This window comes from Podarcis tiliguerta (genome assembly GCF_965153285.1).
Source record: "Podarcis tiliguerta genome assembly, chromosome: 6".
Lineage (NCBI taxonomy): Eukaryota > Metazoa > Chordata > Lepidosauria > Squamata > Lacertidae > Podarcis > Podarcis tiliguerta.
Window position 1 is genome coordinate 1,574,003 of NC_139539.1, and position 20,908 is coordinate 1,594,910.

General features: G+C 49.0%; 1 protein-coding gene across 1 annotated transcript in view; it reads left to right on the forward strand.

Moving 5' to 3' along the window:
- The window catches only part of LOC310680256 (papilin-like), a gene marked incomplete at its 5' end in the record, with an annotated part of 38,789 nt that extends 19,039 nt beyond the window's left edge, over positions 1-19,750 (forward strand). The window contains 7 exons of the mRNA XM_083446633.1: positions 1,210-1,377; positions 2,725-2,892; positions 4,402-4,569; positions 7,828-7,995; positions 9,646-9,813; positions 10,426-10,557; positions 19,526-19,750. Coding sequence (XP_083302759.1) covers positions 1,210-1,377; positions 2,725-2,892; positions 4,402-4,569; positions 7,828-7,995; positions 9,646-9,813; positions 10,426-10,557; positions 19,526-19,536 — 983 coding nt within the window. The 3' untranslated portion in view covers positions 19,537-19,750. The remainder of the gene's footprint in view (positions 1-1,209; positions 1,378-2,724; positions 2,893-4,401; positions 4,570-7,827; positions 7,996-9,645; positions 9,814-10,425; positions 10,558-19,525) is intronic.
- Between the last annotated feature and the right edge of the window lie 1,158 nt (positions 19,751-20,908).

Genomic DNA, 20,908 nt, shown 5'->3' on the forward strand with positions numbered 1-20,908 from the left:
CATACCAGGAGAGGCGGTCCCGTAGGTATGAGGGTCCTAGGCCGTATAGGGCTTTAAAGGTTAAAACCAGCACCTTAAACCTGATCCTGTACTCCACCGGGAGCCAGTGCAGCTGGTATAGTACCGGATGAATGTGATCTCGCAGCGAAGACCCTGTAAGGAGTCTCGCCGCGGCATTCTGCACCCGCTGGAGTTTCTGGGTCAGTCTCAAGGGCAGCCCCACGTAGAGCGAGTTACAATAATCCAGTCTGGAGGGGACCGTCGTGTGGATCACAGTGGCTAGGTCAGGGCGAGAGTGGTAAGGAGCTACAATGGCTCTGTTCTGCCCTCCACAGTCGGAGGCAGCGATGCTTCTGAATGCCAGTGGCTGGAAACCACAGGAGGAGAGAGTTGGTCTTGTTGCTTGGACCCTGCTAGTGGGTTTCCCATAATGGGCATCTGGTTAGCCACTGGGAGAAGAAGGTGCTGGCCTAGATGGGCCCCCATTGGCCTGATCCAGCGGGCTGTTGCGTACTGAAGCCAAAGGAAAGGACTGGACCCTGATAAAACAAAACACGAGGCTTGGGTGCCAAGACTCTGGGAGGAAGTGTGTATCGCCACTCCCTCGTCCAGGCCACTTTATTAACAAAAGAACCCTTTACACAGTGTTCGTAAGAACCAATCAGATTTCCTCTGAACATTTCAGGAAAAACCCACGTGGGACAAAGTTAAAACTACAAAGAGCTAATCTGAGCATGCATACATTCTGGGGTAAATAAAACAGGACTAAAAAGGAGGAATGCATTCAGCAACCCCGGAGGTCATAAACTATCAGTAAACATGAGAGGAAAGATGGCGCCTTCCTCCTATGGGAAACTCTATTTCCTGGCCCTAAGACTAACAAAACCAAGGAAAGTTGCATCAAAGCTATCTACTATCTACCCAGGATGCCCGGAGAAGCAACCGGTCTGTGTTTTAGAATGCTTATATGTGCCTGTCAGGCAGAGAAAATGGGCGGAGATGCGGAGGCTTGTGGGATTTGATCAGAAATTATTGTCAATGACTCAAGCCCAGTCAACGCAATGCTTTCATTGCGGACACCATGGCTTGCTCCGTATTTTCATAATTCCTCATAGCAATCCCATGTGACCACCACAGCAGGCTCACATTACGTTCTTATGAAGGGAAGGTGGGGGCTGCTGACTCCTCCTCTCGGCTCTCTGCTGGCAGATATCTGTGTGCTGCCCCGGGATTCGGGTCCGTGTCTCGATTACTCCCGCATGTACCACTACTCCCCGTCGAAGGAGACCTGCTTGCCCTTTCCCTACGGAGGCTGCCAGGGCAACGCCAACCGGTTTGCGACCATGGAGGAATGCCTGGACACCTGCGGGAGCAAAGGTGGGCAGACTTGGGGGTCGTTTCCCTACCTTCTAGCCCCGTAGCTTCTTATGGGGCAACTTCTGTCTTACTGGGTTGGTTTTTACTGGTGCAACACTTTTAAATGAGCAATATGTCTAAGACCATAAAACTCCTATCACATTATGAATGCTCAAAATAAACAGATGTCACAGTGGTGCAAATACTTACCAGTGCTTTAGGGTCTTTCTTGGCTTAATACATTACTAATTGCATTCACACCCTTCTCTTGAAGAAAAAGGAACTCAAGTTTCTCCCCCTTCCTCATTCAATATCCACAACAACCCTCTGGGGCAGGGCAGGCTGAGAGGCAGCGACTGGCCCAAGGTCACCCAGTGAATGAATGAATTTTATTATTACGGTCACAGACCAGTTCCGGGTCACTTACAATATCAGGAAAATCATAAAACACAACAGGGATACATTGAATTGCAATTGAGTACAACAGAGACAATTCAGATGTAGCGGCAATTAAGATATACTTAATTTTTTGTTCTATAAGACTCACTTTCTCCCTCCTAAAGGTAAGGGGAAATGTGTGTGCATCTTATGGAGCGAATGCAGGCTGCGCATCTATCCCAGAAGCCAGAACAGCAAGAGGGATTTCTGCTTTCGCTGTGCAGCGATCCCTCTTGCTGTTCTGGCTTCTGGGATTGAGAATATTTTTTTCTTGTTTTCCTCCTCCAAAAACTAGGTGCGTCTTGTGGTCTGGAGCGTCTTATAGAGCAAAAAATATGGTGTGTGTGTGTGTGTGTGTGTGTGTGTGTAATAAATCTTGATCACTAAAATATAACCAAAAATTATCATTTAAAACCTTAATCGTTTTGGTAGTACAGCTTGTTCCCTACGTTTTATGGCAGTCACACAGAATTTGGCCACCCTGAGCGTAATCTCCAGATCCTTGTCCTCTACCAGGAGTTTTAGACATTGATGTTCGGACCCATTTGGAGATTTTTGTATAACAGTGAGCTTCATGGCTGAGTGGGGATTTGAGCGCTGGTGTCTCCCAGGTCCTAGTCTAACAACTCTAACCACTGTGCCACACTGTCTCTTTCTAGCTGTAAATACTCCCTGTTGTTTGGTGGTCCCTTTAACTTCATTGGGGGCAACCGAAAAGCCCCTCTCTTTCCAAGTGGTATAGAAATGCCAGTTTGCCAAATTTGTTGAGTCAGTGTGGGACCAGAGATTCTGGCTCCAGAGTGCGCCACACATCCCGGGCACACTCACTTCTCCAATGTGCAGGATTTGGCTTTTGGCGCCGGTTCATTTCCGTGGGGGATGCCTGAGAGTCCCTCTGTTTTGTCCCCCCTCTCTGTTCTGCGTCCACAGATATCTGCAAGCTCCCTGTGGATTCTGGCCCCTGCCTGGCCCTCTTCCCCAAATTCTATTACAACCCAAAAAACAAGACTTGCGAGATGTTTTATTATGGAGGCTGCGGAGGGAATGACAACCAGTTCGAGACCAAGATGGAATGCATTTGGAGATGCCGCAACCCAGGTCAGACCGGGGGGGGGGGGGAGCAGAGGAGATGGGTGGGGTATAAATAATAAATTATTATTATTATTATTATTATTATTATTATTATTGACAAAGGGGGGAGCATTGTGCAGAGGACAGGTGGTCATCGGTCAGGGTCTCTTTAGCTGTGAGTCCTGCATTGCAGGGGGGTTGGACTAGATGACCCTCGAAGGTCCCTTACAACTCTACAGCTCTGAGATCCTATGATCCTATGACATTTGCTGGTGATACAAGCTGCATCAATGCACAGCCAACCTCCTGGGGCAGCCCTGGAAATCTGCAGTCCTTGCCCAGAATCCGCACCCCACTTAGCATTTCACAAAAGGAAATGTTTTGGTTTCCTACTTTAAATGAGCTCGGGGCAGAGCACCTTATCATTGCCGCTATTATTTCTGCTTTTATTGCTTTTACCTTAATTTCTTAAGTCCTTCTCATTATAAGGTCTCAGGTCTGGGTTAGAGCAAGAGCAGATAACAGTACTAAAATCTGTTAAAATGATTTAAAAACAGAAGAATAGCGTGGGGTTGGTGGTGGCACCAGTGTGAGCATGAGCATCCTAGGGACATGAGAAGAGGCCTTCTGGATCAGGCCATGATTTGGCCCAATCCTGTTTTAAAGCCAGCCACGTTGGTGGCCATCACTACCCCCCCCCCCATAGAAGCATATTTTATATAGACTAAACCACTCAGTATTCCATTATTAAATCCATCGAAACTTATTTACACTGGTGAATTTATCTTTATGCTGACCACGTTTTCAAATAAACACAATATTCCTCCACATACTCAATAAACATTTTCCAGTCTTCTTTAAACATGTGTTCTTCTTGTTCTCTTATTCTATATGTTAGGTCCGCAAGCTGGGCATATTTCAGCTGTTTCAGTTGCATTCTTCTTTAGTCAGGTAAAGGTAAAGGTACCCCTGACCGTAAGGTCCAGTAGTGACTGACTCTGGGGTTGTGGCGCTCATCTCGCTTTACTGGCCGAGGGAGCCGGCATACAGCTTCTGGGTCATGTGGCCAGCATGACTAAGCCGCTTCTGGCGAACCAGAGCAGCGCACGGAAACACTGTTTACCTTCCCGCCGGAGTGGTACCTATTTATCTACTTGCACTTTGACGTGCTTCTGAACTGCTAGGTTGGCAGGAGCAGGGACCGAGCAACAGGAGCTCACCCCGTGGCAGGGATTCAAACCGCCGACCTTCTGATCGGCAAGCCCTAGGCTCTGTGATTTAGACCACAGTGATTTCTTTAGTCGGGACTTTGCTCAATTTCCATTTGGGGGCTAACAAAATGCGGGCCATAGTAAGGGCATACATAAATAACCTTTTCTGACACCTGGGAATTTCAGTCTGAATTATCCCCGACAAAAAGGACTCTTGTTTTTTTGGGAAAGTACTTTTAAACATTTTTTCCCCAGTTCATTATGAATTATTTCCCAGTACTCTTGCCCAAGCAACTTCTTGCCTGACCCTCTCACATCCTTCCAGATATCTGCAAGCTGCCTAAGGAGACAGGCCCCTGCAAGGCTGCCATGCCCAGGTACTATTACAACCCCGCCACTAAAACCTGCGAAGTGTTCATTTACGGAGGCTGCGAGGGCAATGAGAACCGGTTTGAATCTCTCTCGGAATGTGAGCACGCCTGCAAGAAGCCGGGTAATGATAATAATGATTTTAATATTTACATGCCACCCATCTGAGAGGTAGGCAAAAGAGTTTCTTGGCCCAAGCTTCTTGTCGTGGGTTCATTGCATGGCAAGTTCCGCCCCCCCCCCCCCAAGGAAATAAAGATACGTGGCACAATTATTAAGGTTAATGGGCTAAATAGGGCCACAACTTTATTGGTTACAGGTGATGAGGGGTATTGGCTTAGGCATTGGTCCTAACCAACTATATCTGGCTTCAGCCCGTCTGCTTGAAGTCTGGGAAGGGTTAACCACCAGTAGGGGGAGTCCTGCTGATGCACATCAACTAGGAACTCCCCCGGGGTCACCAATAGGGGGCGTGCCTTAGGCCCTCACCTCCCCAGGCTTCGGACAGGGCCACGCCCCCCGGAATCCTTTATCGGACTGCCTTTCAATATGTGGGGCAGGTGATGGTGCTTCCTCCCCTCTTCCATCTACAGAGCAATACCAATGCCTAACCGCCAATACCCAGAAAGTTGCGATGATTTGCTACGAGGTTGGCTGGTGCCAATTTGCCAAGTGGAAAAATTCCTACCAGGCACCTCAACCAAGTCCATAGCAAGGTCAGGGAACGAAAACCTTAAAGGGTGGGAGCGTGGGAAACAGGAACAGCTGGAGGCAGCAAAAGTGGGAGATCCCCGGCCACGTCTGTGTTAAATAGGGCAGGACATGCCCCACCAAGCCAGCTGATTGGCTGTCTAGGGGATGACGCGGCTGGGGATTCCCTCAATCGTGTGGAGGCTGAGAGCCAGCCACTGCACCAGTGGTGGGAGCGTGAAGCCTGCAACCCCACCTCCTTTTGTAGGAGGAAGTGGCTTTATCAGATATTGTCCCCTGAAATAACCTGCTTCCACTCTAGCCGGGCAAAAGCCAAAGCCAAGGAACAGTGGCAGAGCATTGGGCCCAGGTGAGATCCCTGCTGGCATCCCCAGGTAAGACTGCGAGAGATGCCTGCCTGAAATCCTAGAGAAACAATTCTGCCAGTCAGTGTAGACAACACTGAAGTAGATGGACCAATGGCTTGGCAGGTTCCTCTGTTCCTAGAGCAAAAGGGTCACTTTGCTCACTAAACCCAAGTTTAGATTTACTTATTTTATTAGCGTTTGTGATTGCTCTCTTGTTCCGTTTATGGTTTCTATTGTCATTACAATTTCAAACTGTTTATTTATTTTTAACACTTTCCCGTATTTGAAGATTGCACAAAAATACAAAAAGCCATGAACATACATACCAAAAACTGACAAACAAAAAGAAAAAAGGAAAAGAAAACCTCTATACTATACTTAAATGAAAACCAAAACCATCAGATTTTTAACTGTTTAATCCTGCCTCGTATGTGGCTGCAAGACCCCCCCCCACACACACACAGCAAGCTATTAAGTGGCCTTAAGTGTTTGCCCCACGTAGACACAGCCCACCCGAAGGCTGGTTGAACTTGCTCCATTCTCTATAGGGGAAGCTGAAGGCGAAGGCTATTCTTGGGGTGGGGGCAGGGATTCCTACAAGGACAGCAGCAAACTGGGGAGCAGCAGCTGCCCCACACATTGTGGCCTTGGCTAATCTTCCCACCTTGGGCTCAAAGGTCACCCACCCACCTCCCAGGGCAAGAACGAATGTTCGGCTGAGCAGCTCCTAGGATACAAGCATACATACATATTTTTATTTGTATGCCACGATTCCACAGTTCAAGACATGTTCAAGGCGGCTTGCAACATGAAAAAATACATAATGGCAACATAAGAAAAGTACAGTGGTACCTCTGGATGTGAACGGGATCCGTTCTGGAGCCCCGTTCACATCCTGAGCAGAACGCAACTTGTGTCTGTGCATGCGCGGGTCGCGATTCACCGCTTCTGTGCAAACACGTGGCGTCATTTTGGGTGTCTGCGCATGCGCAAGCGGCGAAACCCGGAAGTAACCTGTTCTGTTACTTCTGTGTCACCGTGGAACGCAACCTGAAAACGCTCAACCTGAAGCGACTTTAACCCGAGGTATGACTGTAGTTCTAAAGTGTGGGATGTGGAACACAAAGCAGTCAAATACAACATCCCTAGAGTGGACATAAAAAGAGGGTGTCTGGACCAGCCAGTCAGAACTTCCTGTTTCCTCCTGAGCTGGGACAGACTTCCTCTGCATGTGACTAGGGGTGGGCGTGGCCTCACCTGTGCAGGTAACAAAATACCTCAGCGGAGGCCGCCATCTCTCTCTCTCTCTCTGATTCCATTTGTCGAAGAAGCAACATTTGCTTAGCCTAAGATGCGCAGCCAAGAGAGGACAAAGGGACTGTCTCCTTATGGAACAGTTTCCAGGTGTATATTACTTTTGCAACTTAAGTCTGCTTTCTGGGATCCATCTGTGAAAAGAATGAGTGAGTGAGTAAACTCTTTTTATACTTTTATAGAAGACTGTGTCGTGTCTATTCTTTTCATGAGGGAATAAAATGGGAATTACCAGGTAACTTATTTTAGAGGCTTATGCAAGCCTGGCATAAACACTATCCGCTGCACAAATTTAAAAAAGGGGAATGTTACTCTGCTAAATTATAGAACTTGTTAACACAAGTTGGAAAGGATATACAGTCATACCTCATGTTACGTCCGCTTCATCTTACGTTTCTTCAGGTTGCATCCTGCGGCGACACAGAAGTACTGGAAACGGTTACTTCGAGGTTTTGCTGCTCGCGCATGCGCAGAAGCACAAAATGACATCATGCGTAGAAGCGGCAAGTCACAACCTGCGTGTGTGCAGATGCATCACTGCAGGTTGTGTTCCTTTCATGTTGCGAACGGGCCTCCGGAACAGATCCCGTTCACAACAAGAGCTACCACTATAATTAAACAATATATCCTCTTCTGCCTCCCTGAACATTCCCACATAAATAACAAATAAAGCATTAAAAAAATACACAAGCAAAGTGAACAATTTCCACATAAATCACAACAAGGTCTCAAATAAAGATGCAAAAAAACCAACAACCTAATAGCAGCAACCCCCCCAAACCTGCAACAAAAACCCCCAAACAACACCTCAGCCCGAGAGTCTGTTCAGCAACCTTAGCTTTTGCAGCTGGAGTCAGTCCTGGCCCTCCCAGGCCAGTTGGGGAAAGCCTGCAAGGCAGGGAGCAGGACTCCCAGGACTCCCAGCCAGGATGGTCTTGACGTGCCTTTTTCCTGCCCAGAAGTCCCAGCTCCATTTCTCTCTCCCATCTCTCTTTGTTCTGCGGCTCCAGATATCTGCCGGCTCCCCAGCAATCCCGGAGAGGGGGACCACTCCATCCACCTGTTTTACTACAGCCGCCTTGGAGCAGGCTGCTACCCGTTCACCTACAGAGGCCACAAGGGCAACGCCAACAGGTTTGCAACGCTGGTGGAATGTGAGGAGACCTGCAGGGACCCAGGTAAGCACTTGGTCCTTGCCGCGGGATCACATTCACCCAGTGCTATACCAGCTGCACTGGCTCCTGGTGGAGTACAGGGTCAGGTTTAAGGTGCTGGTTTTGACCTTTAAAGCCCTACGTACCCTAGGACCCTTGTACCTACAGGACCGCCTCTCCTGGTATGCCCCGCGGAGGACCTTAAGGTCCACAAATGACAACATTTTGGAGGTCCCGAGCCTCAAGGTGGTTAGATTGGTCTCAACTAGGGCCAGGGCCTGTTCAGCACTGGCCCCGACTTGGTGGAACACTCTGTCCCAAGAGACCAGGGCCCTGCGGGATGTGACATCTTTCCGCAGGGCCTGCAAGACAGAGCTGTTCCGCCTGGTCTTTGGTTTGGACTCAGTCTGACTCTTATGTTTCCCTCCCCTTATGATCTTGATCCATGGGCTACTTTGAAAATGAGGCTGCATTTTAAATTGTATTTTAAATTGGGGTTTTTTCCTATTATGTTTTTACTGTAATTTTACTGGTGTTAGCTGCCCTGAGCCTGGCTCTGGCCAGGGAGGGCGGGGTATAAATAAAATTTATTATTATTATTATTATTATTATTATTATTATTATTATTATTATTATTTGGGCTCCCTCTCTCTCTCTGCATGACATTCCTCAGGGGTATCCCAACCCCTAGGGGCAGAGAGAAGAGGCTTCACAGAAAGAAAAGTCAGAGTACAGTGATTAGGAAACTAGGGAGGGGGCAGACCCTGTGGGGATACGCTCTTTCACCATCGCCGGTGGCCTCCTATTTCTTCCTCCAGCCTCTACCCCGAATCAGAAATGCCGTATATGACACTAGATATTGTGGGCCTCCAGTGAGGCTGAATGTTGGGAGATTCGGGACAGAGAAAAGAAAGTCCTTCGTCACACAGTGCAGAGTTAGACTGTGGAACTCCCTCCCACTGGAGGCAGGCAGGGCCACCAAGGTGGACGGTTTTAAAAGAGGATTGGACAAAGTCACAGTGGAGAGGGCTGGGGCATCTAGTTGGCCACCGTGAGAACAGGATGCTGGACCAAATGGGCCTGATCCAGCAGGCTGCTCTTAAGTAATAATAATAATAATAATAATAATAATAATAATAATAATAATAATAATAATAATAATAATTTATTATTTATACCCTGCCCACTCTGGGTGGCTTCCAACAAAATATTAAAATTAAATAACCTATTAAACATTAAAAGTTTCCCTAAACAGGGCTGCCTTCAGATGTCTTCTAAAAGTCTGGTAGTTGTTTTTCTCTTTGACATCTGGTGGGAGGGCGTTCCACAGGGCGGGTGCCACTACTGAGAAGGCCCTCAGCCTGGTTCCCTGTAACTTGGCTTCTCACAGTGAGGGAACCGCCAGAAGGCCCTCGGAGCTGGACCTCAGTGTCCAGGCAGAATGATAGAGGTGGAGACGCTCCTTCAGGTATACTGGACTGAGGCCATTTAGGGCTTTCAAGGTCAGCACCAACACTTACGCAGTGGGCAGGGGCGAAACTAAGCTTTATTTCATCCCAGAACCTGCAAGCTCATTTGTGCATATCCAACAGTTCCCTCCCCCCACCAGACCCCACCCCTTTCATTCTTTCTAGCAGCTCAAAACCCAAGGCCCCTTCTGCTCTCTGGCTGCAGATATCTGCCAGCTTCCCCAGAAGCCGGGTCCCTGCGAAACCCACGTCCAAAGGTTCTACTTCAACTCCACCAGCAGAGAGTGCACCGCTTTCGACTATGGCAACTGCAGGGGGAACCTGAATAACTTCCCCACCAAAGAGGAATGCCAGCTGGCCTGCAAGGGCCCAGGTGGGTCTCTGGGCAGGTGCCGGGAGGGCGACTGAGGCTGCGCTCTGTCTCCGTAGTGGATCCCTGACACCTGAGATGTATCTTTCAGGACCCACCCTGTTTTTTGCTTTTAGTAATTGAAAGCTTTACTGTGCCATTTTAAATTGTCGCAACCCAGCCTGGGACCTTAGGGTGGGTGGCAATAAATTAAAATGCCGTCACCATCTGGTTCTACGCATTTGGTGAGGACACGGTTGATCAAAAAGGCCTTTTGGGTTGTTGTTTTTTGAGAACGTAGGAGAATACTTTGCAATGAGTCAGACCGTTCATTCTTCTGGGTCTTAGACAGGGGGACTCTCCTTGCCCTACTGGAGATGCCATTGGAATTTGAACCCAGGACACTTGGCATGCAAGGCAAGTGCTCTGTCACTGAGCTATGGCCTTTCTTCCCCTGTGCTGGACTTATACTCAATCTGAGGACTGGCTTTATGCCTTTGAATTACCATTTTTGAGGAGTGTCGTGTCAGCCCCCTTGAGTTCCTTGGGACGCAGCTTTTGAAAACAAAAATGCTTCGTTGGCTCCATCCCCTCCACGACCTGAGACGTCACAGACACCTGGCTGATCTCTTGCAGAGAAGCCCGGCTTCTGCCCCCCTCCGGACCCTGCCAATTGCCTGATGACCTGCCACAAGGACTGTGACTGCCCAGGGGGCAAGAAGTGTTGCAGCAACCAGTGTGGTCAAGTGTGCAAGGAGCCCGTGAAAGGTGAGACGCTGCGGGGTCAGGTTTGTGCTGTGGGGCTCCTGGCAAGCCCTTGGGGGGGTAACTCAGCCAGCTCCATGGCACACAAAGGGTGTCTCTGTGTCTGTGTGTGTGTGTGTGTGTTAGGGAAATGTCAGAGTTTGAGCTGCCTGGGTTAGACTCAAGAGACAGTTGTCAAGCAAGGTGCATCTTGATTTGAGGACCGCAATGTGCTCTGACTTACACCAAGAGCTAAAACACACTCCTCTTTCTACTAAGCATACCTTGTGATGTTGCACTCTGAAGGCAAAGGAAGGACTAAAGGTAAAGGGACCCCTGACCATTAGGTCCAGTCGTGGCCGACTCTGGGGTTACGGTGCTCATCTCGCTTTATTGGCCGAGGGAGCCGGCGTACAGCTTCCGGGTCATGTGGCCAGCATGACGAAGCCGCTTCTGGCGAACCAGAGCAGCGCACGGAAACGCCATTTCCCTTCCCGCCAGAGTGGTACCTATTTATCTACTTGCACTTTGAAGTGCTTTCAAACTGCTAGGTTGGCAGGAGCAGGGACCGAGCAACGGGAGCTCACCCCGTCGCGGGGATTCGAACCGCCGACCTTCTGATCGGCAAGTCCTAGGCTCTATGGTTTAACCCACAGCACCACCCGCGTCCCTGGACCCTGATTAATAGAATAGACAAGAGGCTTGACCATCAAGTCCCTGGTTGCCTCTCCTGGCCCAGGCCATTTTTATTAACAAAAGAACTTTAACGCAGCATTTGTAAGAACCAATCAGATTTCCTCTGAGTGTTTCAAAAAATCCCCACGTGGGGACAAAGTCAGATCAGAGGAAGCCTCTTAACCACAAAGAACTATTTACTATCTGAGCATGCATACATGTTCAGGCTAAATAAACAGGAACCAAGGAGGGATGCATTTAGCAAACCCCGGAGGTCATAAAAGGAAAGACAGGCATTTTACCACCTCCATGTGAACTCTGTTCCTGGCCCTAAGATCTACCTAAAGATTAACAAAAGCTACATCAAATCTCCCTCCTTCAAAGCTATCTCCTTATTTTTATGTACCCAGGATGCCCGGTGAAGCAACTGGTCTGTGTATAATGCTCTATACATGACGGTCAGGCATAGAGAAAATGGGGCAGAAATGCAGAGGCTTGTGGGATTGATCAGAAATCATGTCAGTGACCCAAACCCAGTCAAAGCGATGCTTTCACTGCTGACACAACGGCTTGCTTCATTTTTCATAATTTCTCATAGCAGTCCTACATGACCACTACATTGTGACACAGCAACAGCAGGAATTTTCAACTCCCACAATAGCAAGGTCACAAAAGGGGGTCTTGTGCTCTTCGCTCCCCCTTCTCATTCCTTTTGAGACAAGCTTGCAGGAGCCTCCTTGATCTTTTCAAGGGCGCCTGTTGCTATCAGTTTGTGCAGACCTTACATTCCACCCAGCCTAGAGGTGCACATTTACCATCCGTAGGTTTCTTAATTGCTTTAAAGCTTTGTTTTCTATACAAACGTGTAGGAGAGAAGGAGAAGGAGAGGGAGGGAAAGGCCATTTCTGTGTTGGGGCGGTCACTTCAGTTTAAAGAACTCCCTGGTGCTCTTCGATCTCTTGGGTGACTGTGAGGGGAGGGGGAGAAGTGGGGAAGCTGAGCAGAACCTCTTGACAAAAAGCATGTCAGTAAGCAGGACAGAGTAAGTCTATGGAACTCCCTCCCCCATGAGGCAGTGATGGGCACCCAACTGGATGGCTTTGAAAGAGGATTGGGCAAATCCATGGAGGAGGAGAAGGCTATCAAAGGCTGCTAGCCACAATAGTTGGAGGCAGCAATGCTTCTGAATCCCAGTTGCTAGAAACCACAGCTGGAGAAAGTTGCCCTTGTGCTCAGGTCCAGCTTGTGGGTTCCCCAGAAGATGCATCTGGTTGGCCAGATGTTGGACTAGTTGGGCCATTAGCCTGATCCTGCAAATGTTCTCCTTACATTCTTATATATCCTCCTGGACTCTTGTTGATGTGTCTTCCATGGAGAACCACGAGCCAAGTACGAGTCTTGGGTAGCTTTCCTGGGCTCCCAGGAAGAGTCCAGTTGGACTCCTGTACATGAAGAGCGGGCAAAGAGGACCAAGAGCAGATTCCTCCTTAATGTGACTTTCAAGCTTCTCTGACACAGTTGGCCTTTGTTCATGGGAATGCTCTTGGTATCTGTAGCAGGGAGGTGAAATGGGTGGTTGGGTGCATCTCCGGAACAAGGGCTAGCCTAGCTCCAGGCACCCACCTGAAATGGTCCCAGCAGCCCTCCCAAATCTTTCTTAGAGCTGCTGGGTAAAGCTCTTTGACACGCTGAGGAGAAGACTGTGTCCTTGCTGCTACCACCTTGCAGAGTCAGCGTTCCCAGGACTGGGCTAAGGTGGAAGAGGAGCAGAGCGGAGGCTGAGATCCAGTCCTGGTGCTGAATGCTGGGGTTGACCTGGCATGCTGGCTGCAGGCCCTGGGGTAGACCTTCTCCTTTCCTAAAGGTCCTAATGACACTGGGCTTGTCCTCTCTGTGGGAATGTTCAGGGATGCAGGAGAGGATATATTGTTTGATTATATCCTTTTCCAACTTGTGTTAACAAGCTCACAATTTAGCAGAGTAACATTCCCCCTTTTAAACTCACAGCAGATGCGTTTGCTCAGGCTCACTAAAGCCTCTATAGCAACTGTTCTGGTATTTTCCCCTTTTTCCATCATAAAAGATAAGACACGACAGAGTCTTCTAGTACAAAAAGGTTTACTCACTCACATTCTGTTCACAATCGGATCCCAGAAGGCAGACTTAGCTTAGAAAAGTAACATATACCTGGAAACTATCTCATAAGGAGACAGTCCCTTTATCCTCTCTTGTCTGGAATCCAATAGGGCATCTTTGGCTAAGCAGATGTTGCTTCTTCGACGCATGTATTCACAAAGAGACAGGTGGCTGCCCTGCCCTGTGCTTTTGTCGTTACCTGCACAGGTAAGGCCACACCCACCTCTAGTCACATGCAGAGGAATGTGTCTAGCCTCTGGGGGCATCAAGCTGACTCTCCCTTCCTCTAGACTCACTCTGCAGGGGAAGCTACCTCTGCCAGGTGTGCCGCCCCCCACCCCCACTGCCCAATTTGTGGGAATCCTTGCAAAAGAGGCCACGGCCCCAAAGGAAAGCCAGGTGCAAGATTTCAGTGTGAGAAATTTGTGTGATTGCTGCTTTGCAGGGGTTTGGGCCAGAGGCCTCTTTAGGGTCCCTTGCCATCCCATGGTTCTGTGAAACGACTGCACACCCCCTTTGCAGGAATTGGGAAAGAGGTTTCCACTGGAAGAACAAGCCACAGTCCCACAGGTTAAAACAGCCTTTTTTCAAACCTAACCTCCAAGAGGAATTGGAAACGCACACAAAAAGAGGAGTTCGTTGCATCAAGTGTGCAAGCACTCTCTAGCTCCATTCACACACACTTATTCATCACTGCAGCATTGAGAGGTGAGATGCACATACGAAAGACCCACCCCAGAGGCAGGTCTGCTCCTACCTGAAGCTTAGCCACAGATTCAGCTACAAGTTGCATCAGGTCAAAGGACATCAGGTCAAGGGATGCTTCCTTCCTGCATGAGCCAACAAGCCTCAGGATTGTGGGAATGTTCAGGGATGCAGAAGAGGATATATTGTCTGATTATTGTCTGATTATAGCCTTTCCAACTTGTGTAAACAAGTTCACAATTTAGCAGGGTAACATTCCCCTTTTTAAACTCGCAGTGGATGTGTTCGCTCAGACTCGCTAAAGCCTCTATAATAACTTTTCTGGTATTTCCCCCTTATTCCCTCATAAAAGATAAGACACGACACAGTCTTCTATAAAAGTATAAAAAGGTTTACTCACACATCATTCTGTTCACAATCGGATCCCAGAAGGCAGACTTCTTAGAAAAGTAACATATACCTGGAATCTCATAAGGAGACAGTCCCTTTGTCCTCTCTTGGTTGGAAGCCAAGAGGGCATCTTTGGCTAAGCAGATGTTGCTTTTGATGCATGTAGTCAAAGAGAGAGAGATGACTGCCCTGCCCTGTGCTTTTGTCATTACCTGCACAGGTGAGGCCACGCCCACCTCTAGTCACATGCAGAGGAAGTCTGTCCCAGCCCAGAAGGGAACAGGAAGTTTACCTGCTGGCTGGACAAACATTCCTCTCCATGTGTAAACATGTTCACTCTAGGAATGTTGAACTTGACTGCTCTTGTGTTTCACATCCCACAAGAAGCATAGAGGTGGGAGGGGGTCTTGGAGGACTTGGGACTTTGCAAAGGCTGGTCACAGCAACCCCACGCAAATAAACCTCATGGCATTCTCCACCAAGAATCCTGAGAACTGTAGTTTGTCAAGACTGCTGGGAACTATAGCTCTCTTGCGGGAATGTTGACAGGAGAGGATATATTTTTTATTAATATCCCTCCTAACTTGCACTAGCAAGTTCCTTCATTTAGCAGAGTGCATTCCGCTTTTCACGCAGCAGAAAACACGTTGCTGACTCGTCTGAGCCATTTACTGTTATACAATTCAGTGTAGCTCAGATTGAATTGTGTGTTCCTGGTAAGATCCCCTTTTGAATCCCTCCTAAAAGAATAAAGACTTCACCATCTTATTCATAAGTAACAACAAAAAGTAGGTTTGCTCATGATCAGGCAGAGCACAGTGTAATCCTTGAAGGCAGGCATCAGGCTTAAAGTTACAAACATGTACAAACAGGCTTACCCCATATGGGAGATGACCTGGGGAACTGCTGTGGCAGTCCTGGAAGTTTGCAGGATGAACAGGAAGGTCAAAAAGAGAAAGGTGGCCGTGTGACTTGGCCTTTTACCAGGTCTGGAAAGGTCAAGCCCACCTGCTAGTCACATGCAAGAGGAAGGATGCTCCAGGCCAGGAGGAGCAGGAACTTCTGACTGGCTGGAGCAAACATTCCCTTGCATGTCCACTCTAGCAAAACAAGGAATGTTATACTTGACTGCTCCCAGTGGGTTACAGCCCAGATCTCTCAGGGGCAAATTACAGATCCTGGGATTCTTCGGGAGGATCTGTGACTAACTGAAGTGCTACAAAAGTGTTTTTGGTCTGTGGCGTGGACGAGACCACACTTTCACGTACAGCGGGAAAATCTAGGCAGCCAAGGAGGTTGTGTCCCCTTTGGTCAGCAGGTGGCAGCATTGAGCTATGTTTCAGATGCTCCTGCAGACAGGGGGGAGGCAGCTTTTGCATGTAATTCTATTCAGACAGGCCACCCAGTGAAAACACACCTGTGTGTGCTCATGCACACACCCACTGGGATATGCTCACTGCCCCCTCTCCTGACCCTCTGTGCATAATACTGGAAGCCAGTGGGGTCACCCAGCAAAGCTGGAGAGCAGCAGATTCAGGAAAGGGAAAAGGAAGGACACCTCACACATGTTGCAGGTAGTTAATATGCTACTAGTGGGACGCGGGTGGCGCTGTGGGTTAAAGCCTCAGCGCCTAGGACTTGCCGATCGAAAGGTCGGCGGTTCGAATCCCCGCGGCGGGGTGAGCTCCCGTTGCTCGGTCCCAGCGCCTGCCAACCTAGCAGTTCGAAAGCACCCCCGGGTGCAAGTAGATAAATAGGGACCGCTTACCAGCGGGAAGGTAAACGGCGTTCCGTGTGCGGCGCTGGCTCGCCAGATGCAGCTTTGTCACACTGGCCACGTGACCCGGAAGTGTCTGCGGACAGCGCTGGCTCCCGGCCTATAGAGTGAGATGGGCGCACAACCCTAGAGTCTGTCAAGAATGGCCCGTACAGGCAGGGGTACCTTTACCTTTACCTTAATATGCTACTACCAGGTGTAATGATGACCACCAAGTTGGGTGGATTTTAACGACAGTTAAGGAAAATCGAAGGCTACTCCAAGCTCTATTTTGGTGTTGTTGGTTTTTGTTTTTTAAGAAATGGTTGGGGAGGAGAGCCCATCAGGGTCTCAGGCGCCACATCTTGCCTGTCCCCAAAACATAGCTGTCAACCTTCCCTTTTTTTGCGAGAAATTCCCTTATTCCAGTGCCGTTTCCCGCTGCTATCCCGGATTGTTAGATATCCCATAGACTGTCCCCGGGACAGGTGAGGCTGCTGATCCCTTATTTTCAAATCTGAAAGTTGACATTTATGCCACAAAAGCCCGTTCTGTGACAAGGACGCCACATCAGCTGGAAGAGAGTCACTTGCAGAGTGCAAGATCTCTGGTCTCTGGCCACTTCCACCTGAGTCCACTGGAGGGCAGCAGTGCCACACATATACATACCTTGGTTATTGCAGGTAGAGCTGCCGTTCGGGTGCCTTCAGCATCCTCACGACAGGAAGGAATTCCACCGGTGCAGCTTGACCTGGCATGGGGATTTGGTGTGGGGAATGTTGCACCGATTCAATTGAACGCCAGCCCAAAACTCAGCCTGACAATGCAGCCTTAATGAACGGGCAGGGCCTCTTCCATCCACTGGTCCTGAATGGGGTAACTGTGCCCCTGAAGGACCAGGTGCACAACCTGGGAGTCATTCTGGACTCACAGCCGTCCATGGAGACACAGGTAGATTCTGTGTCCAGGGCGGCTGTCAACCAGCTGCATCTGGTATGCAAGATGAGACCCTCCCTGCCCGCAGACTGTCTTGCCAGAGTGGTGCATGCTCTGGTTATCTCCCGCTTGGGCTACTGCAATGCGCTCTACGTGGGGCTACCTTTGAAGGTGACCCAGAAACTACAACTAATCCAGAATGCAGCAGCTAGACTGGTGACTGGGAGCGGCCACCGAGACCACATAACACCGGTCTTGAAAGACCTACATTGGCTCCCAGAACGTTTCCAAGCACAATTCAAAGTGTTGATGCTGACCTTGAAAGCCCTAAACGGCCTCAAAGGCCCAGTAGACCTGAAGGAGCGTCTCCATCCCCATTGTTCTGCCTGGACACTGAGGTCCAGCTCCAAGGGCCTTCTGGCAGTGCCCTCACTGTGAGAAGTGAGGTTACAGGGAACCAGGCAGAGGGCCTTCCTGGTGGTGGCACCCGCCCTGTGGAATGCCCTCCCACCAGATGTCAAAGAGAAAAATAACTACCAAACTTTTAGAAGACATCTGAAGGCAGCCCTGTTTAGGGAAGCTTTTAATTACTGCATTTTAATATTTTGTTGGAAGCCACCCAGAGTGGCTTAGGAAACCCAGCCAGATGGGCGGGGTATAAATAATAAATTATTATTATTATTATTATTGCCCCTGTTACACTAAGGTAACGGATGCTCTGCTTGCCTGGAGGGGGGTAATGGACCTGCCAGTCCCTTGTTCCTTCTGTGCATCTATATTTATCTGTGATAGCTGGGCTCACAGACACCAAGGAATGGCCTCCGGCTGTGCCTGCCGCATTAAATGTGAATCTGTAGCAAGGCCTCCCCCAGCAGGAAGCCCACCCACCCACCCCTAGTGCAAGCCAGGCCCCTCGCCACAACACATGCACCCTTGGCAGACGGTGGCAGCTTCTTCCGTGGAGGCCAGTGAAGGGACTGGGGTAAGTCTGCACATTTGCCTCTCAGTGCATTTTGAGCAAGAGGAGGAAGCCATAGACTCATGGACTTGCAGAGTTGGAAGGGACCCAAAAGGTCGTGTAATCTCAGGAGCCAACCTCTAGGGCAGGGGTCAGCAAACTTTTGCAGCAGAGAGCTGGTCCACTGTCCCTCAGACCTTGTGGGGGGCCAGACTATATTTTGAAGGGGGGGCGATGAACGAATTCCTGCTGCCCCACAAATAACCCAGAGATGCATTTTACATAAAAGCGCACATTCCACTCATGTAAGAACACCAGACAGACCCCACAAATATAATAATAATAATAATAATAATAATAATAATAATAATAATAATTTTCTACCCCACCCATCTAACTGGGCTTCCCCAGCCACTCTGGGTGGCTCCCAACAGACTATTAAAAACACAATAAAACATCAAACATTAAAAGCTTCCCTAAACAGGGCTGCCTTCAGATGTCTTCTAAAAGTCTGGTAGTTGTTTTTCTCTTTGACATCTGGTGGGAGGGCGTTCCACAGGGCGGGTGCCACCACCGAGAAGGCCCTTTGCCTGCTTCCCTGTAACTTGGCTTCTTGCAGTGAGGGCACTGCCAGAAGGCCCTCGGAGCTGGACCTCAGTGTCCGGGCAGAACGATGGGGATGGAGACGCTCCTTCAGGTCTACTGGGCCTGCGCCGGTTTAGCGCAGCACGTGGGCACTCACCAACTGGCGGCTTGGTTCGGGGGCGGCTCATGGGCCATTTAAACGACCCCCATGGGCTGCTTGTGGCCCACGGGCTGCAGGTTGCCAACCCCTGCTCTGGGGGCTGAGGTCCCTTTGGTGCCGGGTGGCGCTGGCATAGGCTTCGCCACTGGGTGCCCCTGCTGTTTATTCCTAAAAACTATTCCCACAATTCCTAATGTCCAATTTGGCCCTACGCTAAAGACACCCACTCAATCACTGTAGTCTCATTGTTATTTTTTACCACTTTATTTTGGGTAATAAACAATTCATTTAAAACAACAACAAATAAAACATGTACTTTTGAGATTGATGATTCATCCCCTCTTTCTCCAAGATCTTGTTATTAGTAAAAATGTTCGGTGAGTGATTAGTTGTGGGCTGTTGTTTGTAAATGAAACATGTTTAATGCTATCAATTAGCTGGCTGCCAGTCAGCTACTGGGCTAAGTTCAAGGTGCTGGTTTTGCGGCATAAACCCTATGCATCTTGGGATATAGCCCTCGCCTCCTCCTCGAATTTGTCCAATCCTCTTTGAAAGCTTTCCAGCTTGGTGGCCGTCACTGCCTCCTGTGGCAGGGAGTTCCATAGTTTAACGCTGCCCTGCATTAAGGATGACTTTTTTCTTTCTCTCTGGAATCTTCCAATGTTTGGCTTCACTGGGTGTCCTTTTGCAGGTAACACTTAATCTCTGCACCGGATTTCTAAGAACTCGGATCGTTTCGTGTGGCAGCACCGAGACTTTGGAACTCCCTGCCTCTTGATTATCAGGCCGGCATCTTCGTTGTATTCTTTTCAGCGCCTCCTGAAGACATTTAGACAAGCCCGCCCAGATGTTCAGAAAGTTTGCATGAGTTGTACTTTGCTGCTGGTCTATCCTTTTGTGGTTTTAACTTTTTGTATGTTCTAAATGATACATTATTACCGATGATTTTATTATTTTACCTTTTTTGGTTTGAGGTTTTTTCCTACAATCAAGTGGTATATAAATTTCATTAAATAAATAAACCAATACTGTCTACAAGCTCCAATGTCCACCTGCACTGATCAGGCACATTTTCACGGTTCTCTCTTGGTCTGCATAATTTGTTTGGGTTTTCTTGGACATAAGATGTATTAATTTTTATTCTTCTATTATTTATGCCCTGCCCATCTGGCTGGATTTCCCCAGAAGGGGCATAGCAACCAAAGACCCATTATTATTATTATTAATTATTATTATTATACACACAAACAAACTTTATTCAGCCCTCCCTCTGGCTCCTAAGTTTTCCACAGTCCTTGCCCACACACTTCTAAGCATACATTTTCCTTCATGAGGACTGGGAGCTTGTTCTGCTCTTAAAGCTGAGCTGCTCCAGAATCTGGGCTCTCTCTGCCCAGAGTCACCTCCTGCCTCTTGTCAGCCCTTCTGCCACACCAGAGTGGGCACACGCAGCCCTGCCCGTTACTGCCTTCTCCTCCATACCATCCACGGGCTCTTGGCCCGGCCCGGTTGCCGCTCTCCGCCCCTCCGACCAGGCAGGCAGGCAGGCAGCTGAAAATGGGCTTTTTATTACAGCCATACATCAAAGTGGCTGCCTGATGCGGGCAGACGGCGGCGATTTTTCTTCATGGTTTACAGACAAATGAGGGGAAGGAAAATGGATGCGAACTTTGCTCCATCGTGAGGTCAGCAAGCATGTGAAGAGGGGCCTCGTTATGGATTATCAGAGCATTAACGAGGCAAGGCTGGGGAGCCAGGGATGCAGCGGGGGGGGGTGTTAAGCAGCACCAAGAAGAGGAGGTGGGCTTTGCGCGGGGGGGGATTTCATGAGCCCGTGCTGGAAACATAGAGCTGTAGAGGGGGAAAGGACCCCCACAGGCCATCTAGCCCAATCACAGCTGCAGAATCCCTGGCCACCCAACCTCTGAAGGACAGACAACCGCCTATTATGGGCGCAGCCAGGATTTATGTTGGGATGGGGGCAGGAAGGACACCCCCCTGTCATCATCTTCTGTCTGGCTCTGCCTAGCTAGCAGCTTCGAAATGAAATGCTTCAACAACAGTTGTTTTAAAT